This window comes from Mastigoproctus giganteus, chromosome 5, assembly GCF_048544385.1.
Source record: "Mastigoproctus giganteus isolate SK-2022 chromosome 5, ASM4854438v1, whole genome shotgun sequence".
Taxonomy (NCBI): Eukaryota; Metazoa; Arthropoda; class Arachnida; order Uropygi; family Thelyphonidae; genus Mastigoproctus; species Mastigoproctus giganteus.
Window position 1 is genome coordinate 70,791,650 of NC_143579.1, and position 23,143 is coordinate 70,814,792.

A 23,143-nucleotide genomic window follows, 5' to 3' on the forward strand; every position below is an offset into this window, starting at 1 on the left:
AGGCCAGGACTGATGCCATGGATCGTAAAGCATGGAAGAACATCACAGAGCAAGTCCGAAACCCTGCGGCACCTACAGCAGCGTACTGGTTGCGTGGCCAACCGCCAGCTAAGGACCAAAGAAGAAGAAGAAGAAGGTCCTTCTTAAAATGAGGCCTCCAGACCTGTACGCAGTACTCAAGGTGTGGCCTGACCATTGATTTATACAAAGGCATAATCACCTTCTTGTCTCTGCTAGCAAAATTCTTATATATCATTGACAAAACTTTCATTCTCCATCGTCCTGAGTGCAGTTCCACATAGTTGGTATGTTTTTCTTCGGTTACTGCTGCCCACATACAGTACTTGCATTTGTCAATATTAAACTTCAATTGCCACTTCTCAGTCCATCTACCTAACTTTTCTAGATCAATAACCCTGCCAACCTTTGTATCATCTGCAAACTTGGACATTGAGCCTGATATACCTTCATTGATATCATTAATAAATACACAAAACAATAATGGGCCCAGCACCGAACCCTGGGGGACTCCACTAATAACATTAGTCCACATAGAGCAGTGTCCATTGATTACCACTCTCATCCATCTCCCACTCAACATTCCCTTTATCCATTGAAGCAACTTGCCCTTAATGCCATCACCGCTCCAATTTGTACAGCGGTCTTCCATGTGCAACACTATCCAAAGCTTTCCTGAAATCCAAGTATATGATATCAAAATTATTTTTTGCATCCATTTCCTTTGTGACCTACATCATAGTATCCAATCAAATTGGTCAGACAAGTCTGCCCTTAACAAACCCATGCTGTGTCTGAACTATTGCTGGCTGTCTTGTCTAGGTGATCCTGTATCACCTCTTTAACCAGTGACTCCATTATTTTCCCCGGAACAGCAGTTAAACTAATAGATCTATAATTATTTGCATCACCCTTTGAACAACCTTTGTGAATTGGGGATACATTTGCACATCTCCAGTCCATGGCAACCTCACCTGAATATAATGATGCTATGATAAATATGACTAAGGATTTGCTTACTTCCCTCGCTGCCTCCATCAGTATAACTGGATAGATTCCATCTGCCGCAGGTGCCTTTTTTAAGTTTAACTTCAACAATTTCTAATCCACTTTGCTGTCTGTTATTACAAAATCATTTAGCTCCCTGTTACAGTGTATTACACTTCTGTCTCCCCTTCCTTACAGAATTCTTCATGGTGAATGTAGATGCAAAATACTCAAGTTTTTCAGCTATCTGAGCAGGATCATCAAAGTTGAACCACCAACATCAAGTGGATCAATCTGATTCATCCCCTTCCTTCTACAGTTTACATATGTAAAGAATTCTTTGTTGTTTTTCTTTGCATCCTTCGCCAAGGATTTCTCATAATCTGCCTTCGCTTGCCTAACCTCCTTTGTGACTTGATTAGAGACTAGCTCAGTGGTTTTCAACTGGGGTGCCGCAACAACATTCCAGGGGTGCCACGTAATTTGGATTTAAGTTACTTAAACTTATTATTTTTTAAAATTTATATGTTATTTCATTATAAAATGGTGTACAGTATGGCCGGGTGCCGCAAAATAAAATAAATTACTTAGGGGTGCCATTATTAAAAAAAAGGTTGAAAACCACTGGACTAGCTTATAACTCCCATAGGCTTCTGTGCCACCTGCTAATTTATATGCATCCAAAACATTTTTCTTCTCTGCCATGAGCCTCATTAGTTCATCTGACATCCATTCAGGCCTAAATCTTGAACAGTATTTCTTAGTTGGTATGAAACACCTAGTGTTTCCAAGATTAATTCCTTGAAGGTTTCCCGTTTAGAATTCACTGTTTTTAACATCATCAGTTGATCCCACTGTATGGAATTTAAAAACTGCATGCGACCACTGTAGTCACCTTTACGAAAACAAAAACCCTTCCCTTTATCCTTGATGGTAGTAACATCTTTAAGTGAATCCCACATCAGTACACTGTGATCACTGTCACCTAGTGGTTCCTTTATCTGAAAATTCCTAATACATGAGTTATCACTGCTGAAAAATCAGATCAAGTGTTCTACCAGCTCTGGTTGTCCCTTTACCATGTTGCTGTAGAAAACAATCCTCCAATAAATTCACAAAAGTCTTGCTAGTGTGCGAGTGACCAACCCACAAGTTCCAGTCAATATCTAGAAAATTAAAATCCCCCATTACAAGACATTCTCATTTACTGGCCCACTCTATTTCTCTGAACAACTGTTTGTTGTACTCATCAGAGTCATTAGGCCTATAACACACTCCTACTCTCATTTTCCCTTTCCCTGTGTTTATGTCACACCAAACTGGCTCAACATTACACTGTACACAAATGTCAACTGGATGCACTTCCTTAAGATTTTGTGTTTCTTAACTAACAGCATAACCCCTCCTCTTCCTTTCCTACCCTTTCTGTACACACTGTACTTCCCAAATTCCAATTCTGCACTGCTTATATCTGTGTGACCATGTCTCTGATATCCCAACGATATCTGACTTTGATGCCTTGATCAGCACTTCAAATTCATCAAATTTATTTAATATACTTCTAACATTGGTGTACATGCACAAGCATAGCTACCCTTTTACGGGCCAGGAGGCAAAGAACATGTTCGGGCCCCTACATAATTAATGAAAATTGCAAAAATAAGAGACAGCCAAAGATACTGGGCTCTAAAGGGTCCAGGCTCAGAGGCAATTGCCTTGCCTGACTACATGGTAGCTACGCCAACGTGTACATGCACCTGTTCTTACTCTTAGTTACCCTAACACAGCCCATGTATTTACTTATTCCATGACTCCCAGCAGCTCTTGAAATCCCCTGCAACTTGCTTTCTAGGCTGCTGTTCATTACAATAGAAGCAGTGCAAGAATCGCTTTTGCCTCTGCTCTTTTAGTCTGTGAATCCCCCACAAGATAGCAGTTTTCTGACCCACCTAATATAGCCTCGATAGCATCAGCAAATATTCTTGCACCCTTTCTATTTAAGTGTATCCCATCCCTGTAGAAACAGTCTTTCCTGTTAACAAGCACAGACCATGCTGAAAAAATTCTATCCCATGAGCCTTGCAAAATCTCTCTGGGGCCGAATTGATTGACAAAGCTCTCATCATATACTCCCTCCTATCGTGTCTGAGCAGAATTGCAGACACTTTCAAATTTAACCCTAGCTTGTGACTTTTTTTCAACATTCACCTGTACTTGTTATTAAATCTACAGATCTCTTACTCTTAAGGTCATTAGTGCCAACAATAACTAGTTCCTGTGGGACCAGCGCATTCTGCCTTGGAGATTGCCACTGTGTTGCCTGATGTACAGGAGTGAGCTCTGGCATTGAGTTGGGTAGCTGAGAGTTTGATGGGCCCCTCATTAATTTCCTCAAGGGCATCTACCCTACATCTGAAACTCTCACAGACGCCCATCAGAATGCTGAGATTGTTCCTGATTTTCTCACAGTCTCTGCACCTAGCGCACACAAAGACATCCTCCTTGGCTAGATCATGTCCTGTTCTAGACAGGTCTGCAAACATTTCACATTTTGCGCATTTTTTTAGACTGTGATGGATTGGAGAATTGCCTCCTTCGGTTCTCCCTCAAGCCACAGCACACTAGCTAATCTGTGAGCATTGCTTTGCTGCTACAGTCTGGGTCATGATTCCATTTAAGTACAATTTAATTAACAACGAAACTTAATCAGATTAATAAATTTTACTGATTAATTGATAACACTATACTAAGCTAACAGATTTCTAATACGGTGTTACGTATTTTTCTATCTAGTTCATGATATATGTTGTATTGTATAACAATGGCGGAAAGTTACGAACAGTAAAATCTGCGGACATTAAGTATTAATTTTCAAAATCGCTGTCTAAATTCAAAATAAACCAAAGAAGCTTGACTAGGACTATAAGCTACTTATAGAAAATAATTTACTATAAATATTAATTCAATAAAATGGCTAAATATAATTAAAAACTTAACATTTGCTGAGGCTGCAAAATCCACATGGATACCCTTACCAATACTAAATAATAACCTACAACGTCTCTAAGTTCAAAATAAACTTAGTATTGTAACTAGGAATATAAAGCTATTTCTAGAAAATAAATTAATATGCCAATTTACGTCAAAACAACGGCAAAAGTTTAAGAAAAACTTCTCTATTAGCTGCAACCATAAAAACTTCACCCGCACCAAGCTACTCTAGTTCCTGATCAAATTTGTTCAGTGCTGAATAATTGTTATCTTAATTAACAGTCTTCTTTCCTATAAAAGTGTAATATTGATGTAAATAACATATACAAATGTATAACTCATTAATCATCTGTTTGGAGGTCTATATACTGATCTTGCTGCTCCCCTATAGTGGGTGAATATAGTTCATTCTTTTCCTTTAATACTCACATAGGCAAAGAATTTTTCATGTCTTTCTTGGACTTTTTGATAATCTGCCTCAGTCTGAGTAATCTGATTATAAACAACTGTGTATGTTCCACACTGAACAGGGTCTGTAACAACACAGGTCAGCAAATATTTTTCCTCAGAAGAAAAAACATCAACTAGATAGATCTTTAAATGCAGATTCAAAATCTGTTTTTGGTTTTCTTCTGACACATTTAGTTTTTGTGATGAAAGCGATACCATAAACATCATGATACTGATACATATATATATATATTTAACAAATCTATATGACTATATTTATTAATTATTTATTATTTACACATTTTTTTTATATTGTTATTATTATTATTGCTCTTATATTATTTCACCTGATTGCGGGTTCCACCTCGTGACGGGTACTGCTACCAAGTATACAGGGTGCTTGTTGTTATGTTACTGTTGTTATTTGGTTTTTTTTTTAGGAGCATTAGCAACTAAGGCCATATTGCTCCGGGATATGCGGTGGTCATTCCCTGATCTTTCCGCATCTTCCGTATTTGGTGGTGACGGGCTCGAACCCCGGTCTAATCAAGAAGCGTTTGCTATGCACTGCTGCTCCTTCCCACCTGTTATGTTACTGTTGGTCGAGGAACTCTCTGACTATCCTACAGGTGTTCAGGATTGTGACTTTCTGGAGTTCCTTGTAGGTGTTCGCTGGGAGACCTATTGCTGCTAGGCTGTTATGTAGGGCCTTTGGCACCATACCTGTGGTTGACACGATGATCAGGATGGTCGTTACTTGTTGCATATGCCACATCTCTTTGATCTCCTGTCTTAGGTTCGTGTACTTCCTGATTTTTTCCCCATGGGTTTTCTGCAGTTTCCAGTGTTGGGGACCACTATGCCAATCAGATAGGTAGCCTTTTCCTTCTTGTCCACAAGGGTTATGACTGGCCTGTTGTGTGGGATTGTCTATCCGTTATTATGGCGTGGTCCCAGTACAGCTCGTGGGTTGGGGTATCTAGTATTGCCTGGGGTTCATACTCATAGTACGGTACACTTTCTTTGATCAACTTGTATTTCCTTGCTAGCTTCTGATATATTATTCTGGCTACCTGGTCGTGTCTATGAGTGTACTCAGTCTGGGTGATCATTTTGCATTCAGCGGTGTGTGTTGGATTGTTTCTGAGGCAGGTGGCATCATCAACATGTCATTCACAACTCCGGGCTCCTTGGCGATGTATTTTCTATAGTTCCTGGTGTTCATTACCTAGTCTTGGATGGCAAGCATGAATCCTTCAGTCTTGGGGAAGAGCGTCCCGCTCGTGAGCCATGCATTGGAAACAATTTTATCTATGTGATCTCGATGGAGATCATTGTAGTATCTGCCATGGAGTGTCTTCTCTGCCCATCTTTCTAGCTTCGTTTGTGCCTCCTGGTTGGGGGACTCTTTGCTTAGGTTGAGTGGGTATACCACTTGTCTATCTTCCTTATGGCCTGGTGGAGTGCTACTGTGTGTTTCTGGAAGTAATTCTTCAGATTAATCCTTCGCTGTCTTCTGTTGCTCAGTGAGGTCCATCAGGCCCCTTCCTCCTTCTTTCCGGGCAATTGTCAGTCTCTCCAAGGCAGACTTCGGGTGGTGTTGGTCATCATTGTCCTTGTCTTTCTCATGATATCCTCCGGCTCAGTGTTAGTCCAATCTATGACTCCGAAGGAGTATGTTAGCACTGGGATTGCATAGCTGTTTATGGCTTTAACTGCGTTCCCTCCATTCAGTTTTGCTTTCAGCAGGCTTCTGAGTCTCTGATGGTATTTTTCGGTCAGGCAGGCCTTAATTTCCTTGTGCTGTAAGTGCTGAGCCTACATCATCCCCAAGTCTTTGTTGTTGTTGTTTGGTTTTTTAGGAGCATTAGCAACTAAGGCCATATTGCTCCGTGGATATGCGGTGGTCATTCCCTGACCTTTCCACATCCTCCGTATTTGGTGGTCACGGGCTTGAACCCCGGTCTAATCAAGAAGCATGTGCTACACACTGCTGCTCCTGCCCACCTGGCTATGGAGGCGCCCAAAGTCTTTGTAGGCCTCCCCTTCTGCCATGGCTTTGATCTCTTTACCAGTCTGCAGCTAGTAGTTTCAAAAATCTACAGATATAAATCTACAAGTTCTGAAAACGGAAGACTGCATGCAACACATTTTCGTGTAGCATCTCATTGGGGATATTGGCTACATGCTGTTTAATGCTTGCTTTAAAATCAACAAGCATCTGTATACCACCAGAGTAAACTATCTTTCAGGTATCCCCATAGCCAGAAATCACAGGGATTGAGATCTGGTGATCGGGCTGGTGAGAACTGTGGAAAGTCTCTAGAAATGATGCAATCATTTCCGAATGTTGAATAGAGCAGTTCCTTCACTTGTCAACCAATGTGAGGAGGAGCACCATCTTGCATGAATACAGTTTAGAAGCATTGCCTTTCTTGCAGAGTGGGAATAATGTGATCTCTTAGAAGAGTGCAGTATCATGCACTAGTTACAGTACACCTTACGGAGTCATGAGGTGTGGACTCTTCAAAGAAAAATGGTCCGATTTTTTTATAAACTCTGCTGTGAATCCACACCACACTGTAACAGATAGACTTTGTAGTGGTCTTTCATGAACAGCAGATGGACGAGAAGTTCCCCGTATTTGGCAGTTTTGTACATTTACAGCCCAATGAAGAGTGAAATGTGCCTCATCAGACCACAAGATCATTCGAGCCCATGTATTGTCAAGTTCCATACGAGCCAGAAATCGTAGAGCAAAGTCTATTTGTTGTTGCTGATTACAAGACTTTAGTTCTTGCACTACATGCACCTTGTACAGGAACAAGTGTAAACTTATTCAAAGCACTTTACGTACAGTAGACCAAGGAAGGTTCAAGTTTCTTGATACATCTCTGACACTATTGATTGGTAGTGTTTCACATTCTGAACTGGAGGCCATTGCAACTGCCACTTCATACACTACCTCCATTCTGATATACGGTCATCCCCTGCCTGAAATTACACCTAACTCCCCGTTCGCTTCAAATTTCTTTATTAGTTTTTGAAGCACCACTGACGTCAAAGGTCCTTTATGCAAACCTTTAAGTTTCTGATATTCATGTAGTGTTGCATTATCATTAATATTATTCTGTAGAACAGTTTTACTAAAAGAGCATGTTCCCTATTTGTAAGCGCCATTAAGGTTACTGACGGTGGTGTTGGCCTTTCTGCTTTTATCTCACAGGATGTCATTTGCATAAGCAGCATGTCTTGAAGTAGATGATGACTTTTACATATGTGCAGTGTCGTTTTTCACCTGGTTAATTTGAACTTTTTTTTTTTTTCTTTTACAAATCGCTTCCCCATACCCTAAATGACACCCACCAATTTTCACAGTGCTAACTCTAACCGTTTTGACACTATGGTCCTCTGAATAGGGAAATTTATTTTATAACCATCTGGTATATATTTTCAGTTTTAATTGTAGATATTTCACCATTTTAATATCTATGTAATTAGTATGCCATTCAAATAAACTTTCAAATAAGTGAAAACAATATATTATTAATATGTCTAATCCTGACACTCAAGGCCTTTTCTATAATTTGCTACTCCTTAAGCAGGTTTCTATACATTTGCATAAGATGCTAAAAATTCAACGTGCAAAAAATAAGAAAAATTTAAATAAAAAGATGAGGTAGCAAATTATATTAACAAATAATTTAAGAAAAGAGTATATGACTTTCATCAACCGGTGAAATACCACCACTTTGCTTATTGGAGGCTTGAAGTGGTGAAACCCATGTTTAGTCTCTAGAGCAAAGTTTCCGGCATCCCCCCCCCCCCCCCATACTTCTCCGTCAACCCATGCACGGTACTAAGTACTATAGGTTTTGATACCTTTCGTGTTTGGGGTTTTCATTAAAAAAAAAAAAAAAAAAAATGTAAGGATATTCCAAAAAAATTATATGCAGACCTCAAATCCTCCAACTACTAGAAGAGCCTGGATCTTGAACTTTTTCAGCTGAGCTGCAATCTTTTCCATGTATGGTTCAGGCAATGTCCTAGTACAGAAAAGGTAGTGAGTTTACCAGTAAACTTTCCATTTGTGATTATTAACAATGGATAATAATTTACAAAATTAAACGCTATCATAGCACATTAAAGGAATCAATGCAAACAGAAAAAAATAGAACTGAAGAAGTGCCAAATTCCACATTCGTGCAAAATATTTAAAAAATTAAAATTAAACTATCAAAGAAAATACAATTAAAAGATAAGCAGGGTCCTACACTCACTCGTGCAAGCACAGAGGCACAGCCTCCTTCATAAAGAATGGTGTAGCTGATAACAGAAACATGAAAGAAAAACTGTTAACTGATTGTGGGACTTGAAGACAATAGAATTACAGATTGAGAGAATGCTGAAACATTAGCATTAGCATTAGTAGAGGCATTTGATGCAAGAAAGCAAGCTTATGCAGCATCAGCCAAAAAAAAGAAAAAAAAAAAAAAAACCACTTCCACTTCACCCCTCTGTTCGTTCAAAATACCTGTCCAGTTGAGCCTTAAACTTATTTAAGCTATCAACTTCCACGACAAGGGATGGAAGTCTGTTCCACCAACCAACCACCAGCTGGCTAAAGGCAAATTTCCGCACGTCTATCCTACATCTGTCTTTCCTCAATTTGAATTTATGCCCTCTCAGGTGATTTTTCTGAGCTAGAGGAAGAATCCCATCAGCATTGAGCATGCTCAAACCATTCAAGGCTTTATACACCTCTATCAGATCACCTTGCTGGTGCCTAGTCTCCAGACACTGTAATTTGCAAAACTTAAGCCTTTCTTCATAAGAGCACCCCTTTGTTCCATTCACTAATCTTGTTGCCCTTCTCTGTACTCATTCCAGCAGCTCTATATCCTTCTTGAAATGAGGCCTCCAGACCTGTATACAGAACTCTACATGTGGCCTGACCATTGCCTTATACAAGGGAATAATCACCTCCTTATCCCTGCTAGAAAAATTCCTATATATCATTGACAATACACCATGAGCTACTCTTGCCGCCCGTCTGCACTGCTCAGAGAACTTCATATCTGCCTACACAACCACCCCCAGGTCCCTTTCATTCTCTACCACTGTCAGTGTAGTACCACAGAGTTGATACGTTTCTCTGGGGTTGCTGTTTCCCATGTGTAGTACTTTACATTTGTCAAACTTCATTTGCCACCTCTCAGCCCATCTGCTCAACCTTTCCAGATCCTGTTGCAGCAGCATAGTGTCAGTAGTGTCCTTGACAACCCTGCCTACCTTTGTATCGTCTGCAAGCTTCGACATTAAGCTTGATATACCATCATCAATATCATTTATAAATACAGAAAACAATAATGGACCCAACACTGAGCCCTGAGGGACTCCACTAATAACATTAGTCCACGACGAGCAGTGTCCATTGATTACCACTCTCTGTCTTCTCCCCCTCAGCCACCCCTTTATCCACAGCAGCAACTTGCCTCCAATGCCATACTGCTCCAATTTGTGCAGCAGTCCTCCATGTGCAACAGTATCAAAAGCCTTTCTAAGATCCAAGTATATAATATCAAAGTTATTCCCTGCATCCAGTTCCTTTGTGACTGCATCATAGTATCCAATCAAATTGGTCAGGCAAGACTTCCCCTTAACAAAACCATGCTGTGTCCGAGCTATAACTGAAGTCTTGTCTAAATGATTCTGCAGTGCTTCTTTAACCAGTGCCTCCATTAATTTTCCTGGAACAGAAGTTAAACTCACAGGTCTATAATTACTTGTGTCAGCCTTTGATCCTCCTTTGTGAATTGGGGTCACATTTGCACATCTCCAGTCTGTGGGTACTTCCCCTGAGTCCAAGGAAGCTCTCATAATTATGGCTAAGGGTTTGCTTACTTCCTCTGCTGCCTCCTTTAATATAACTGGATAGATCCCATCCACCCCGGGTGCCTTTCTTGTGTTTATCTTCAACAATTTCTCCTCCACTTTACTCTCAGTTATTACAAGATTCTCTAGCTTACTGCTAGAGTTGAATACACCTCTGGCATTCACCTCGCTAAATATCTCCTCATGTGTGAATGTCGATGCAAAATATTCATTTAGTTTGTTAGCTACCTGAGCAGGATCATCAACAGTGGACCCATCGATATCAAGTGGACCAATCTGATTCATCCCCTTCCTTCTAGAGTTTACATAAGTAAAGAACTCTTTGCTGTTTTTCTTTGCATCCCTAAGAGAAACCCCCAGAGAAATCTGAGAACTCTGAGAGAAGAGCCGCAGGTAATGCAACATTATTCATACAGAGTGGCACACATTTACTTGAAAGCCACCATTCACATTAAACATGGCATTTCCCAACTATTTCTGAAGGAATTTGTTTTCAGAATTTCCATTGGGTTAACGCTTCTTTGAAGAAGCGCTTAGTGCGGTTCATAAAAACTTTCTGTGTTTTATTTCTTAAATGGGTGTCAGTATTCATCCATTGGGTTGGGGAGGGAGGTCTTTCTGTGTGTCTGGCAGTAGCTGTGCCATTCTTTAAACAGGAGACCATGACACTGCTTCCCCCTCAGTGAATGTAGGCTCCTGCTTATCATTTTGTATTTTAATGTAATCTGTGGTATCTGTTGCAGACTGAAACACTGCTTTTAACATGGTATAACAGTGTTTAATTTTGAAAATCATTATTTGAGCACATATAATTTATGTTTCAGTAACATTATATTTTTTGTAAAAAATATCATATTTTTTTTTCTAATTATTCAAAAAAGGTATATTTTTGAATGATTCATTTCAAATATCTGCAATAGTATTTTAAACATTGGAAAGAAAGTTTAGAAAAAATAATTTAATCTTTGCATGACAAAACTATAAGGTATAATTCTAATAATGACATTTTTAATTTTTTTCTTCTTTATGAAACCCCCAAACATGAAAGGTATTAGAATCTATATTACTTAGTACTGTGTATGGATTGTAGGTTGAGAAGACATACTTGTTGACATTACACTTGAATTTCTGTAGACAGTACCTTTCAGAAAATACATATGAAGGAAAGTTATTCCAAAAAACAGATGTAGAAGGAATGAATGAAGTTGGAGCCAGACAGTGAAAAGATGCTAACTGGTTGCAGCATGTGTTCATACTTGGTTTCAAAGGGAGTGGGAAATTCCAGATGCTAATTCAGAAGGATAGTGCCCATGGAAATGTATCCACATTCATGCAGAATGAAAAGGCATGCAGCATAAACTGAATGTGATAAGTCATAAATTAACCTGACTGCTCTCTTTTGAATGGAGTCTAGAAGCCTGAGAGAGGAATTGGGGGCATTACCCCAGATGTGGGAACAATATTCCATGGTAGAGCAGATTTTACATTGGTACAGAGTGAGTACTTGTTTAGTAGAAAAGTATACTGAGAGCAAAATAGAAAACCCAGTTTTTTAGATGCAGAAAAAGCAATATTAGTAATGTGTTTATGGCAAGAGAATGTAGAAGTCAGGGTAATCCCTAATAGTCATCACTAATATCTGATGTCTACAAATCTATGTGTCATCAAAGATAGGAGCATTACTCTTTTTTGTGAGATATAAGACCAGACCGAGTTTTAAAAGGGTTGAAATTAGCTAAATTATCTTTTTCCCCACTGGGGAATTACCTGGAAATCAGCATTTTATATAAATTTAATACAAATTTACATAAACATAAAATGATTGTAAGAAAAGAAAAATTCCAAAATGCCAATGAGACAGTACATATCCTTATAAACTTGTAGTTATCATAAAATGAAGTATACAGACTAAATGGAAGGAATTTCAGAAGTGAAACTCCAGAATGCCAATGAAGCAGTATATTTCTTTTATTGGCTTAAGTTGCCACAAGCTGAAATAATGTTTGTCTGTTATTTAGTTTTTAGGAGCATTAGCAACTAAGGCCATATTGCTCTGGGATATGCGGTGGTCATTCCCTGACCTTTCCGCATCCTCCGTATTTGGTGGTAACGGGCTTGAACCCCACTCTAATCAAGAAGCGTGTGCTACGCACTGCTGCTCCTCCCCACCTGGCTACGGAGGCACCGCTGAAATAATGAATTTACAGAAAAACATAATGGAGTGAGAATGGAAGTTGTGCATTGTATATAAATCATAGAAACATGGGAAGAAGTAGAAAAGGCATTCCACAGTTGGTGAAAACAAGAATGTAGCATTTTGATAATCCCTCAACTAAGGTGCTGTTCATGTGTATGAGGTGCTGTATGTAGGTATTTATATCTGGTTAATTTTTCACAGTTTCAGATGCTTCACTGTTCAGACATGTGTCTGCTTACTGATTGCCATAATTCAGGAACTAAAAGACTAAAATATCTCAACTTAAGCCATGATGGATTAATTGGATTATAGAAACACTACATTTTTCCTTTGCCCACTGAAGTGCTTACCAGATTTCCTCTGGAGAGATGGAAAGAAGTAGAAAGAGAAATTTCGGTGACCAACTTAGTCTTTCTACTTCTTCTCAGGTATTTTGATTCATTTACACGACACACATCCTGACTCCGTTCAATGGACTTCAATTTATTGCTCTCCAATTCTTTATTTCTGCTAGTGAAAAATAATGAAAATAATGGTGTAAAGTAGCAAAAGAAACATACTGTTTCATTAGCATTCTGGAATTTTCACTAGTGATATTTCTTCCAGTCTTCCAGTTATTCCATGTACTTTGCTTTGTAATAACTACAAGCCTGTATGGAAACGTACCATCTCACTGGCATTTTGGAGGTTTTCTTTACTTCAAATCATTTTATGAACTGTATATAACAGTAGTAGTCGCAGTAGTGGCAAATTACGCAGGAATGTAAGCTTATATAGCATCAGCCAAAAAAAAAAAAAAAAAACTACACACTTCACCCATCCATACTCCCCAAGAATTTGTCTAGTTCTTACTTGAATTTATTCAAATCATTCACTTCCACTACAATAGATGGAAGCCTATTTCAACAATCAATCACCCGCTAGCTAAAGGCAAACTTTTGTACATCCAACCTGAAACAATCCTTCCTCAACTTGAATTTATGTCCCTTCACATGTGTAGTCTCAGCAAGAGGAAGATTGCTATTAACATTCAGCTTAGTCAATCCATTCAGGGACTTAAACACCTCAATCAGATCACCATGCAGGTGCTTAGTCTCCACAGTAAGAGCACCCTTTTGTTCCCTTCACCAATCTGGTTGCCCTTCTCTGCACTGTTCCAGCAGATCTACAACTTTCCTAAAGTGAGGCCTCCAGACCTCCACAATACTCAATAAGTGGCCTGACCATGACCTTGTACAAAGGGATAATCACCTCCTTATCCCTGCTAGCAAAGTTTCTGTATATCATTGAAAAAACCCATGAGCTGCCCTGGCAACAAGTCTACATTGGTCAGAGAATTTCATATCTGACTGTACAATTACCCCAGATCTTTTTCATTTTCCACTAAGCTGAGCATAGTAGCACACAGTTGATAAGTTAGTTGTGGATTACTGATACCCATATTCAGTACCCTGCATTTGTCATTGTTAAACTTCAATTACCATTTCTCAGCCCATTGACCCAATTTTCCTAGATATTGTTACAATATCTAGGAAAATTGGGAAAATACAATATCTAGGAATACAATATCAGTAGATTACCCTGAATACTATCATTAACCACCCTGCCAACCTTTGTATCATCTGCAAACTTTTTTGTGAAGACCCCAAGCATGAGGAGTATTAGAACCTATAGTACTTAGTAACATGCATGGGGTGAAGGTTGAGAAGATGAAAGAAGATACTTGTTGACATTAGACTTGTATTTCTGTAGATTGCAATTTCCAGGAAATTACATAAGAAGGGAGGTTGTAGCAGAAAACAGAAGCTGAAGGAATAAATGAGGAAGAAGAAAAGTTGGTTCTGCGAGTTTGAAGTTGAACAGTAAAAGGATGTTGACTTGTTGGGACTGGTTTGGAAGAGAGAGCAGAAATTATAGAAGATAATTCAGAAGAACAGTGCCCATGGAAGTATGAGAGTGAAAAAGAAAACCCAGTTTATTTTAGATGTAGAAGAAGCAATATTTGTGATGTGCTTATGCCAAGAGAGATTAGAAGTCAGAATAATCCACAACAGAGAAATGTGACCTCGTCTAGAAATCAGAGTGTCATCGAAGATAAGCATATGAGCTGAAGAATTGTTTTTTTCTTTTTTTTTTTTTTTTGCAACCTGAGTTTTGACAGGATATGAGTTTTAGAAGGGTTGAAATCAGCTAAGTTATCTTTGCCTCACTGGAGAATTACCTGTAGATCAGCATTTAAGGAATTAGTAGTGGATATTTGAGAAGTTGCAACTGTTTGTGCTGGGCAAGGTTTCTCAAGCTGGAAGTTGGAATGAAATGCACTATCATGAGCAAAACTGTGGATAGGAGTTCCAGTCAATGGAAGTAGGTCATTAATATACAAGGGGAAAAGAGTTGGAGAAAGAACTGATCCGTCGGAACACCCACATTAGTAAAGAAGTTAGAAGACAGAGCCATCTTCCATTGCCTGCAGTGATCAGTCAGAGAGAAAACTGGAAGTCCAATAACAAAAAACACTAGGCAAACCATAAGATGGAAGCTTATTTAGAAGACCTTTATGCCAAATACAATCAAAAGCCTCTAAAATGTCAACAGCAAATTTTCCCATTGAATATGTCCATAGATGAGCATATCACCAGTGGATAAACACTGTCTGAATCCATAACAGTGATCATTGATCAGATGGAAGGTTTCTAGATAGTTTAAGGGTTGTCAGTTAACAGAGTTCACCATTACTTTAGAAAGAGTACAAGCACAATGGGATGATAACTGGATGGGAGGGATTTGTCACCCTTTTTTAGGAACTGGCTGAATATGAGCAAATTTCCAAGCAGAAGGGAAAAAACTTGTGGAATAAGAAACTGAAAAAAAGCGACACAACAGGAATAACCTCAGATCACATGTTTTGAGAACAAGTAGGGAAATACCATCAGTACTTGGAGTTTTCTTATCAACCAGATTGTTCAAAATCATTCTGACATCCTTTTGATGGAAGACCATTGGAAGCATTGAATGGAGTGTACATTAGGAGGTGGTTTACCAAGATCGTCAATACAAGAGTTAGAAGAAAAGTAGGATGCAAGCAGGTCAGCTTTATCTTTAGCTGAAATGGCAATACAGTCAATTCTGGTTAATTGGGACACATCGGGACTAGTGCATTTTGGCCCTATTAAGTGGCTGCCCCAATTATCCGTAGTTTCACGTAAACAGTTAAAAATACAATGTATCCCCCACCTTTTACAATTGGTTCACTGTAAAATCAAATCACGTTATGATGGAATCACTATAGTAAAGTACCGTTCACTATACGATGTGTAGTAAGCGGCGGTCATTGTGATCACGTTTATGAATTGAATTTTAATTATATTAAACAGCGATTCTAATTAGCGAAAATAGGAGGAATATTATCCACAGGCTATAATTGCCCTTTATTACCTTAGCAATTAAAAAATTAAATGATACCCTAAAATCGGAAGAATATACGTGATAATCGGAATAATTAATACGTACTGTAATATGTACATAACTAACTAGTTGACATTTCTGTTCACTGACATTTGTGGGTGGGGGTTAAAATTTAAAACAGTAACAAGATAAGCAATCAATAACAAAGGACACGGCACACAAATTGTAAGTAACACGATATGTGCAAGTGAGAACGGAGTAACGAGTTACAAAGATTTAAAAAGGAATGAAGAGCAGATCTGAAAATTAATTTTTTTATATGATTGAAGATTACATGGAAGTGTAAACACATTTTACCATAATAACCCACAGAATTGCAGCTGTCAGTATTATCGCAAATTCAGTAAGATCGAGCTTACTATCCGTTTATGATAGATTGCACTAACAGAAAAGCCCAATAAACAGGTGATGGTTATGACCTCCAGAAATCGGACCAAACCATGTGGTTCGGTCAGAGACAATCGTAGGGTGATCTCCAGTGCTACGGTCTCCTGCCCCGATTAAACAGCATTTTGTCCCAATTAAGCGAAGTAAACCTTGGCTATTTTCTCGATTGGGTTCTGTTTTTTTTTAGATTTGCCCCAAATAACCGGCTGCCCTGATTAATCAGTGGCCCAAATAACCGTAATCCACTGTATAACCATCTGGTTTAGATAAAGGTAGGAATTGAGATGGGCAAACATTGTGGCCAAATAGCTTTGGCTAGAGACCAGAATGCTCAACTACTATTTGGACTAGAAGCAGGTTTTTTACTCCTAGCTTGTCTGAAATCTAGTTTGCACTGAATAATAGTTGCAATGGACACTGCTCAACGTGGACTAATGTTATTAGTCCACGATGAGCAGTGTCCATTGATTACCACTCTCTGTCTTCTCCCCTTCAACCACCCCTTTATCCATAGCAGCAATTTGCCTCCAATGCCACACTGCTCCAATTTGTGCAGCAGTCTTCCATGTGCAACAGTATCAAAAGCCTTTCTAAGATCCAAGTATATAATATCATAGTTATTCCCTGCAACCAGTTCTTCTGTGACTGCATCATAGTATCCAATCAAATTGGTCAGGCAAGACTTCCCCTTAATAAAACCATGCTGTGTCCGAGCTATAAATGAAGTCTTGTCTAGATGATCCTGCAGTGCTTCTTTAACCAGTGCCCCCATTAATTTTCCTGGAACAAAAGTTAAACTCACAGGTCTATAATTACATGTGTTGGCCTTTGATCCTCCTTTGTGAATTGGGGTTACATTTGCACATCTCCAGTCCATAGGTACTTCCCCTGAGTCCAAGAAAGCTCTCATAATTATGGCTAAGGGTTTGCTTACTTTGCTGCCTCCTTTAATATAACTGGATAGATCACATCCACCCCAGGTGCCTTTCTTGTGTTTATCTTCAACAACTTCTCCTCCACTTTACTCGCGGTTATTACAAGATTCTCTAGCTTACTGCCAGAGGTGAATACACCTCTGGCATTCCCCTTGCTGAATAACTCCTCATGTGTGAATGTCGGTGCAAAATATTCATTTAGTTTGTTAGCTACCTGAGCAGGATCATCAACAGTTGACCCATCGATATCAAGTGGACCAATCTGATTCATCCCCTTCCTTCTAGCCTTTACATAAGTAAAGAACTCTTTGCTGTTTTCCTTTGCATCCCTTGCCAAAGATTTCCTGTAATCTGCCTTTGCCTGCCTAACCTCTTTGTAATTTGGTTACAGATCAACTTGTATCTATCATAGGCTTCTGTGTCACGTGTTAATTTATATGTATCCCATGCATTTTTCTTCTCTGTCATATCTCATTAGTTCATCTGACATCCATTTAGGCCTAAACCTTGAACAATATTTCTTAGTTGGTATGTAAAGCCTAGTTGCTTCCAAGATAAGTTCTTTGAATGCTTCCCATTTTGAATTTACTGTTGGTAACATCTTCAGTTGGTCCCACTGTATAGAATTTAAATGCCGTCTCAGACCATCGTAGTCGCCTTTACGAAAGCAATAACCGTTCCCTTTACCCCTGATGGTACTTACCTCTTTGAGTAAATCCCACTTCAGTACACTGTGATCACTGCCACCTAGTGGTTCCTTTATCTGCAGATTCTTAATGCATGAAGAATCACTACTGACAATCAAATCAAGAATATTACTCCCTCTAGTTGCCTCCAGTACATGCTGATGTAGAAAACAATGTCATCCAATAAATCCACAAAAGCCTTGCTAGTGTGTGAGTAACCAACCCACAAATTCCAGTCAATATCTGGGAAATTAAAATCCCCCATTATAAGATTCTCTGATGTACTGGCCCACTCTATTTCCCTGTACAGTTTCTTATTATACTCATCAGAGTCATTAGGCTTATAGCACACTCCTACTCTCAATTTTGATCTCCCAATGCTTATGTCACACCAAACTGACTCAACACTGCACTGTCCAGCGATGTCGACTGGCTTCACTTCTTTGGATTTTATGTGTTTCTTAACTAATAGCATAACCCCTCCTCTCTTCCTATCCTGTCTATCCTTTCTGTAGACATTGTACTCCCCAAATTCTAGTTCTGCATTCCTTATATCTTTGTGACACCACGTCTCTGATATCCCAACAATATCCGCCTTTGATGCTTTCAGCAATACTACAAATTCATCAAATTTATTTACCAAACTCTTAGCATTGGTGCACAAGTATACATGCACCTGTTTCTATTCTTAGCTACCCTGTACCACTGTAGTCATTATAATGATCTCAGAGTGGACTTTGAAGGGGACAATGGTATGATTTTTGAGGAGAGCTGTAAAGTGCTCTTGTTGGAACAGAATGATTATTTTGCAGCTTTACAAAAGAAAAAGGAGTAGAATATCACTGTCCCTGGACGATTTAAAGTAAAATGTATAACAATGTGAAGAGCAGTGTAAGTTATATATTTACTTTGTGGGTCTTCTGGACTGCCAGAATGGCCTTTGCCATGATCTGCAAACTCCACTCAGCTTGTCTATGTTTGTAGATGATATCGATGTCAGGTGGATGATTGTGCTATTGAAAGCCTACCTATACAAAGAGAGTTTTGTATGAAGTTTTCTGAACAATGCAAACAGGCTGTAAGAGCAGGTCATAGGGTTTTGTCAATGATATACAGGAATTTTGCTAGCAGGGAAAAGGAAAGGAGGTGATTGTTCCTCTGTCTTAAGCCTTTATTTTAGGTCTCATTTTAGGAAGGATGTAGATTTGCTTGAACATGTACAGAGAAGGGCAACAAGATTCATGAGGGGAATGAAGAGATCCTCTTACCAAGAGAGGCTTAAGTTCTGCAAATTGCAACAGCTGGAGACTAGGCACATGTGAGGTGTATAAGGCCTTGAATAGGTTGAGAATTCTGATGGGATTCTTCAACTTGTTCAGATTACGAACCTAAGAGGGCATAAATTCAAATTGAGGAAAGACAGCTATAGAATAGATGTGTGAAAATTTGCCTTTAGCCAGCGGGTGGTTAGCATTAGCATTAGTAGAGGCATTTGATGCAAGAAAGCAAGCTTATGCAGCATCAGCCAAAAACATTAAAGTAAAATAAATAAATAAAAAATAACCACTTCCACTTCACCCCTCTGTTCGTTCGAAATACCTGTCCAGCCGAGCCTTAAACTTATTTAGGCTATCAACTTCCGCGACAAGGAGGGCGCTGACTCTATTTAAAAGTTACAGCTGACAGTTACAGGCTCCGCAAAAACGATAAGTGTTTGCCTTTTATTTACATGATTGTTGTTTTATATTGTACTTAATAAGTAGTCATATAGTTATAGTTACGCTGGTTATTTTTTATTTTAATTTAGATAAAGAGTTTTTGTGGATTTTACTTACGATAGGTAAAACCGTTATTTTTTATTCGATTTTTGTAGCCATTGTTTTTGTATATAGGGAATTCAAAGTTTTTGTAGGGAATTCAAATTTTTTAATTGAGGTAGCTCTAACGCATAATTATATAGTAATACGCTTCACTGTTTCTATTTCATAGTTTCTATTCAAATACTACTGACATTTAATTTATTGATTTTATTAATTTAAACTACCATGCCCCGAACTAGAGCAGCAAAGCAACGGGCACAAAGTGGCAGGAGTGTTGTGACTCGGGGGAGAACTGAGGGGGCGATTCTCCAACGCGTCACAGCCTAAAAAAATGTGCAACTTGTGAAATGTTTGCCGAACTCTCTGGAACGGAACATGATATTGCCATGGGGGATGTCTTTGTGTGTGCGTGATGTAAGGAGTGTAAGGAAATCAGGCGACAACTCAGCGTTGTTATGGGCCTATATGAGAGTTTGAAGGACAGGGTGGATGCCCTCGAAGGAAATAAATTGAGGGGCCCATCAAGCTCTCAGCTGCCCACATCAACGCCAGAGCTTGCACTTGGTCATCACGCAACACAGTGGCAACCCCCAAGGCAGAATGCGCTGGTCCCACAGGAACTATTAGTTGTTGGTGACTCTATTGTCAGGGAAACGGGGAACATGCTATGTAAAAAGGATAGGTGGAACAAGACCGGGGTATGTCTGCCAGGGACAAAGGTTGATGACGTTGTAGAGTGGATATCATCTTTCAAGGGCACAAAAGGTGATATAGTTGTACACGTTGGCACTAATGATATTAAGAGTAGGAGACCGGCAGAATTACTCAACAAGTACAGGTCACTGTTGAAAAAAAGCCGAGAATTAGGGTTGAATTTGAAAGTGTCTGCAATTCTGCCCAGACATGATAGGAGGGAGTATATGATGAGAGCCTTGTCGATCAATTCGGCCCTGGAAAGATTGTGCAAGGCTCAAGGGGTAGAATTTTTTTCAGCCTGGACTGTACTTGTTAACAGGAGAGATTGCTTCTACAGGGATGGGATACACTTAAATAGAAAGGGTGCAAGAATATTTGCTGATGCTATCGAGGCAGTGTTAGGTGGGTCGGAAAACTGCTAGCTTGGGGGGATACAAAGACTAATAGTTTAACAGTAACCGCAGGCAGAGGTGAAGGTGATTCTTGCACAACTTCTCTTAGAATAAGAAGCGACCTGGAGCGAGGGGTGTTGGGGGTTTCAGGGACGGATGGCAGTCATCCTGGAATAGTTGGGTATATGGGATGTGTTAGGGTAACAAGGAATAGGCATAGGAGCATGTATGCTTGCATGTATACCAATGCTAGAAGTATAGTAAATAAATTTGATGAATTTGAAGTGTTGGTCAAGACATCAAAGGCGGATATTGTTGGGATAGCAGAGACGTGGTGTCAAAAAGATATAAGGAATGCAGAACTGGAATTTGGGGAGTACAATGTGTACAGAAAGGATAGACAGGACAGAAAGGGAGGAGGTGTTATGCTGTTAATTAAGAAAAACATAAAATCAAAAGAAGTGCATCCAGTTGATATAGATGGACAGTGCACTGTTGAGTCAGTTTGGTGTGACATAAGCACTGCAAAAGCAAAAATAAGAGTAGGAGTGTGTTATAGGCCTAATGACTCGAATGAGTACAATGAACAATTGTAAAGAGAAATAGAGTGGGCCAGTAAATCAGAATGTCTTATAATGGGGGATTTTAACTTCCCAGATATTGACTGGAACTTGTGGGTTGGTCACTCACACACTAGTCTGACTTTTGTGGATTTATTGGATGATTGTTTTCTGCAGCAGCATGTTCGAGAGGCAACCAGAGAAAGTAATACTCTTGATCTGGTTATCAGCAGTGATCATTCGTGTATTAAGAATTTGCAGATAAAGGAACCACTAGGTGGCAGTGATCACAGTGTGGTGAAGTGGGATTTACTCAAAGAGGTAACTACCGTCAGGGGTAAAGGAAAGGGTTTTTGCTTCCGTAAAGGGGAGTACAGTGGTCTCAGACAGTTTTTAAATTCTGTACAGTGGGATAGACTGACGATGTTACAAACAGTAAATTCTAAGTGGGAAGCATTCAAGGAATTAATCGTGGAAGCTACTAGACTTTTCATACCGATGAAGAAATATTGTTCAAGGTTTAGGCCTAAATGGTTATCAAATGAACTAATGAGACTCGTGACAGAGAAGAAAAATGCATGGGATGCATATAAATTATCAGGCGACGCAGAAGCCTGTAGCAGATATAAGCTAGTCTGTAATCAGGTCACAAAGGAGGTTCGGCAGGCAAAGGCGGATTATGAGAAATCTTTGGCAAAAGATGCTAAGAAAAACAGCAAGGATTTCTTTACTTATATAAACTCTAAAAGGAAGGGGCTGAATATGATTGGTCCACTTGACATCGATGGTTCGACTGTTGATGATCCTGCTCAGATAGCAAACAAACTGAATGAGTATTTTGCATCTACATTCACACGTGAGGAATCATTACAGTTTGAAAATGGAAGAAGGTTATCAAATTGTAGCAGTGTGCTTAATGATTTTGTAATAACTGAGAGCAAAGTGGAGGAGAAATTGTTGAAGTTAAACATAAGAAAGGCACCTGGGGCGGATGGGATCTATCCAGTTATATTAAAGGAGGCGGCAAAGCAACTAAGCAAACCCTTAGCCATAATTATGAGTGCATCCTTGGATTCAGGGGAGGTTCCCACGGACTGGAGATGTGCAAATGTATCCCCAATTCACAAAGGAGGTTCGAAGGGTGACACGAATAATTACAGACCAGTTAGTTTAACTTCTGTTCCGGGTAAAATAATGGAGTCACTGGTTAAAGATGCATTGCAGGATCATCTAGACAAGACTGCAGCAATAATTCAGACACAGCATGGGTTTGTTAAGGGAAAGTCTTGTCTGACAAATTTGATTGGTTATTATGATGTGGTCACAAAGGAACTGGATGCAAAAAATAATTTTGATATCATATACTTGGATTTCAGGAAAGCTTTTGACACTGTTGCGCATGGAAGACTACTGTACAAATTGGAGCAGAATGGTATTAAGGGTAAGTTGCTACAATGGATAAAAGGATGGTTAAGTGGGAGAAGACAGAGGGTGGTAATCAATGGGTGCTGCTCTTCGTGGACTAATGTTATTAGTGGAGTCCCACAGGGTTCGGTGTTGGGTCCACTGTTGTTTTGTATATTTATCAATGATATTGATGAAGGTATATCAGGCTTAATGTCGAAGTTTGCAGATGACACGAAGGTTGGCAGGGTTGTTAATGA

At 39.3% G+C, this 23,143-nt stretch overlaps 1 protein-coding gene across 4 annotated transcripts in view; it reads right to left on the reverse strand.

The window, feature by feature from the left end:
* LOC150085475 (ATP-dependent 6-phosphofructokinase-like) overlaps positions 1–23,143 on the reverse strand; it is a 499,449-nt gene that overhangs the window by 124,555 nt on the left and 351,751 nt on the right. For all 4 annotated transcript variants that reach the window (XM_090374056.1, XM_090374057.1, XM_090374058.1 and 1 more), the window contains one exon: positions 8,405–8,492. In XM_090374056.1, the coding sequence (XP_090230182.1) occupies positions 8,405–8,492 (88 nt within the window). The remainder of the gene's footprint in view (positions 1–8,404; positions 8,493–23,143) is intronic.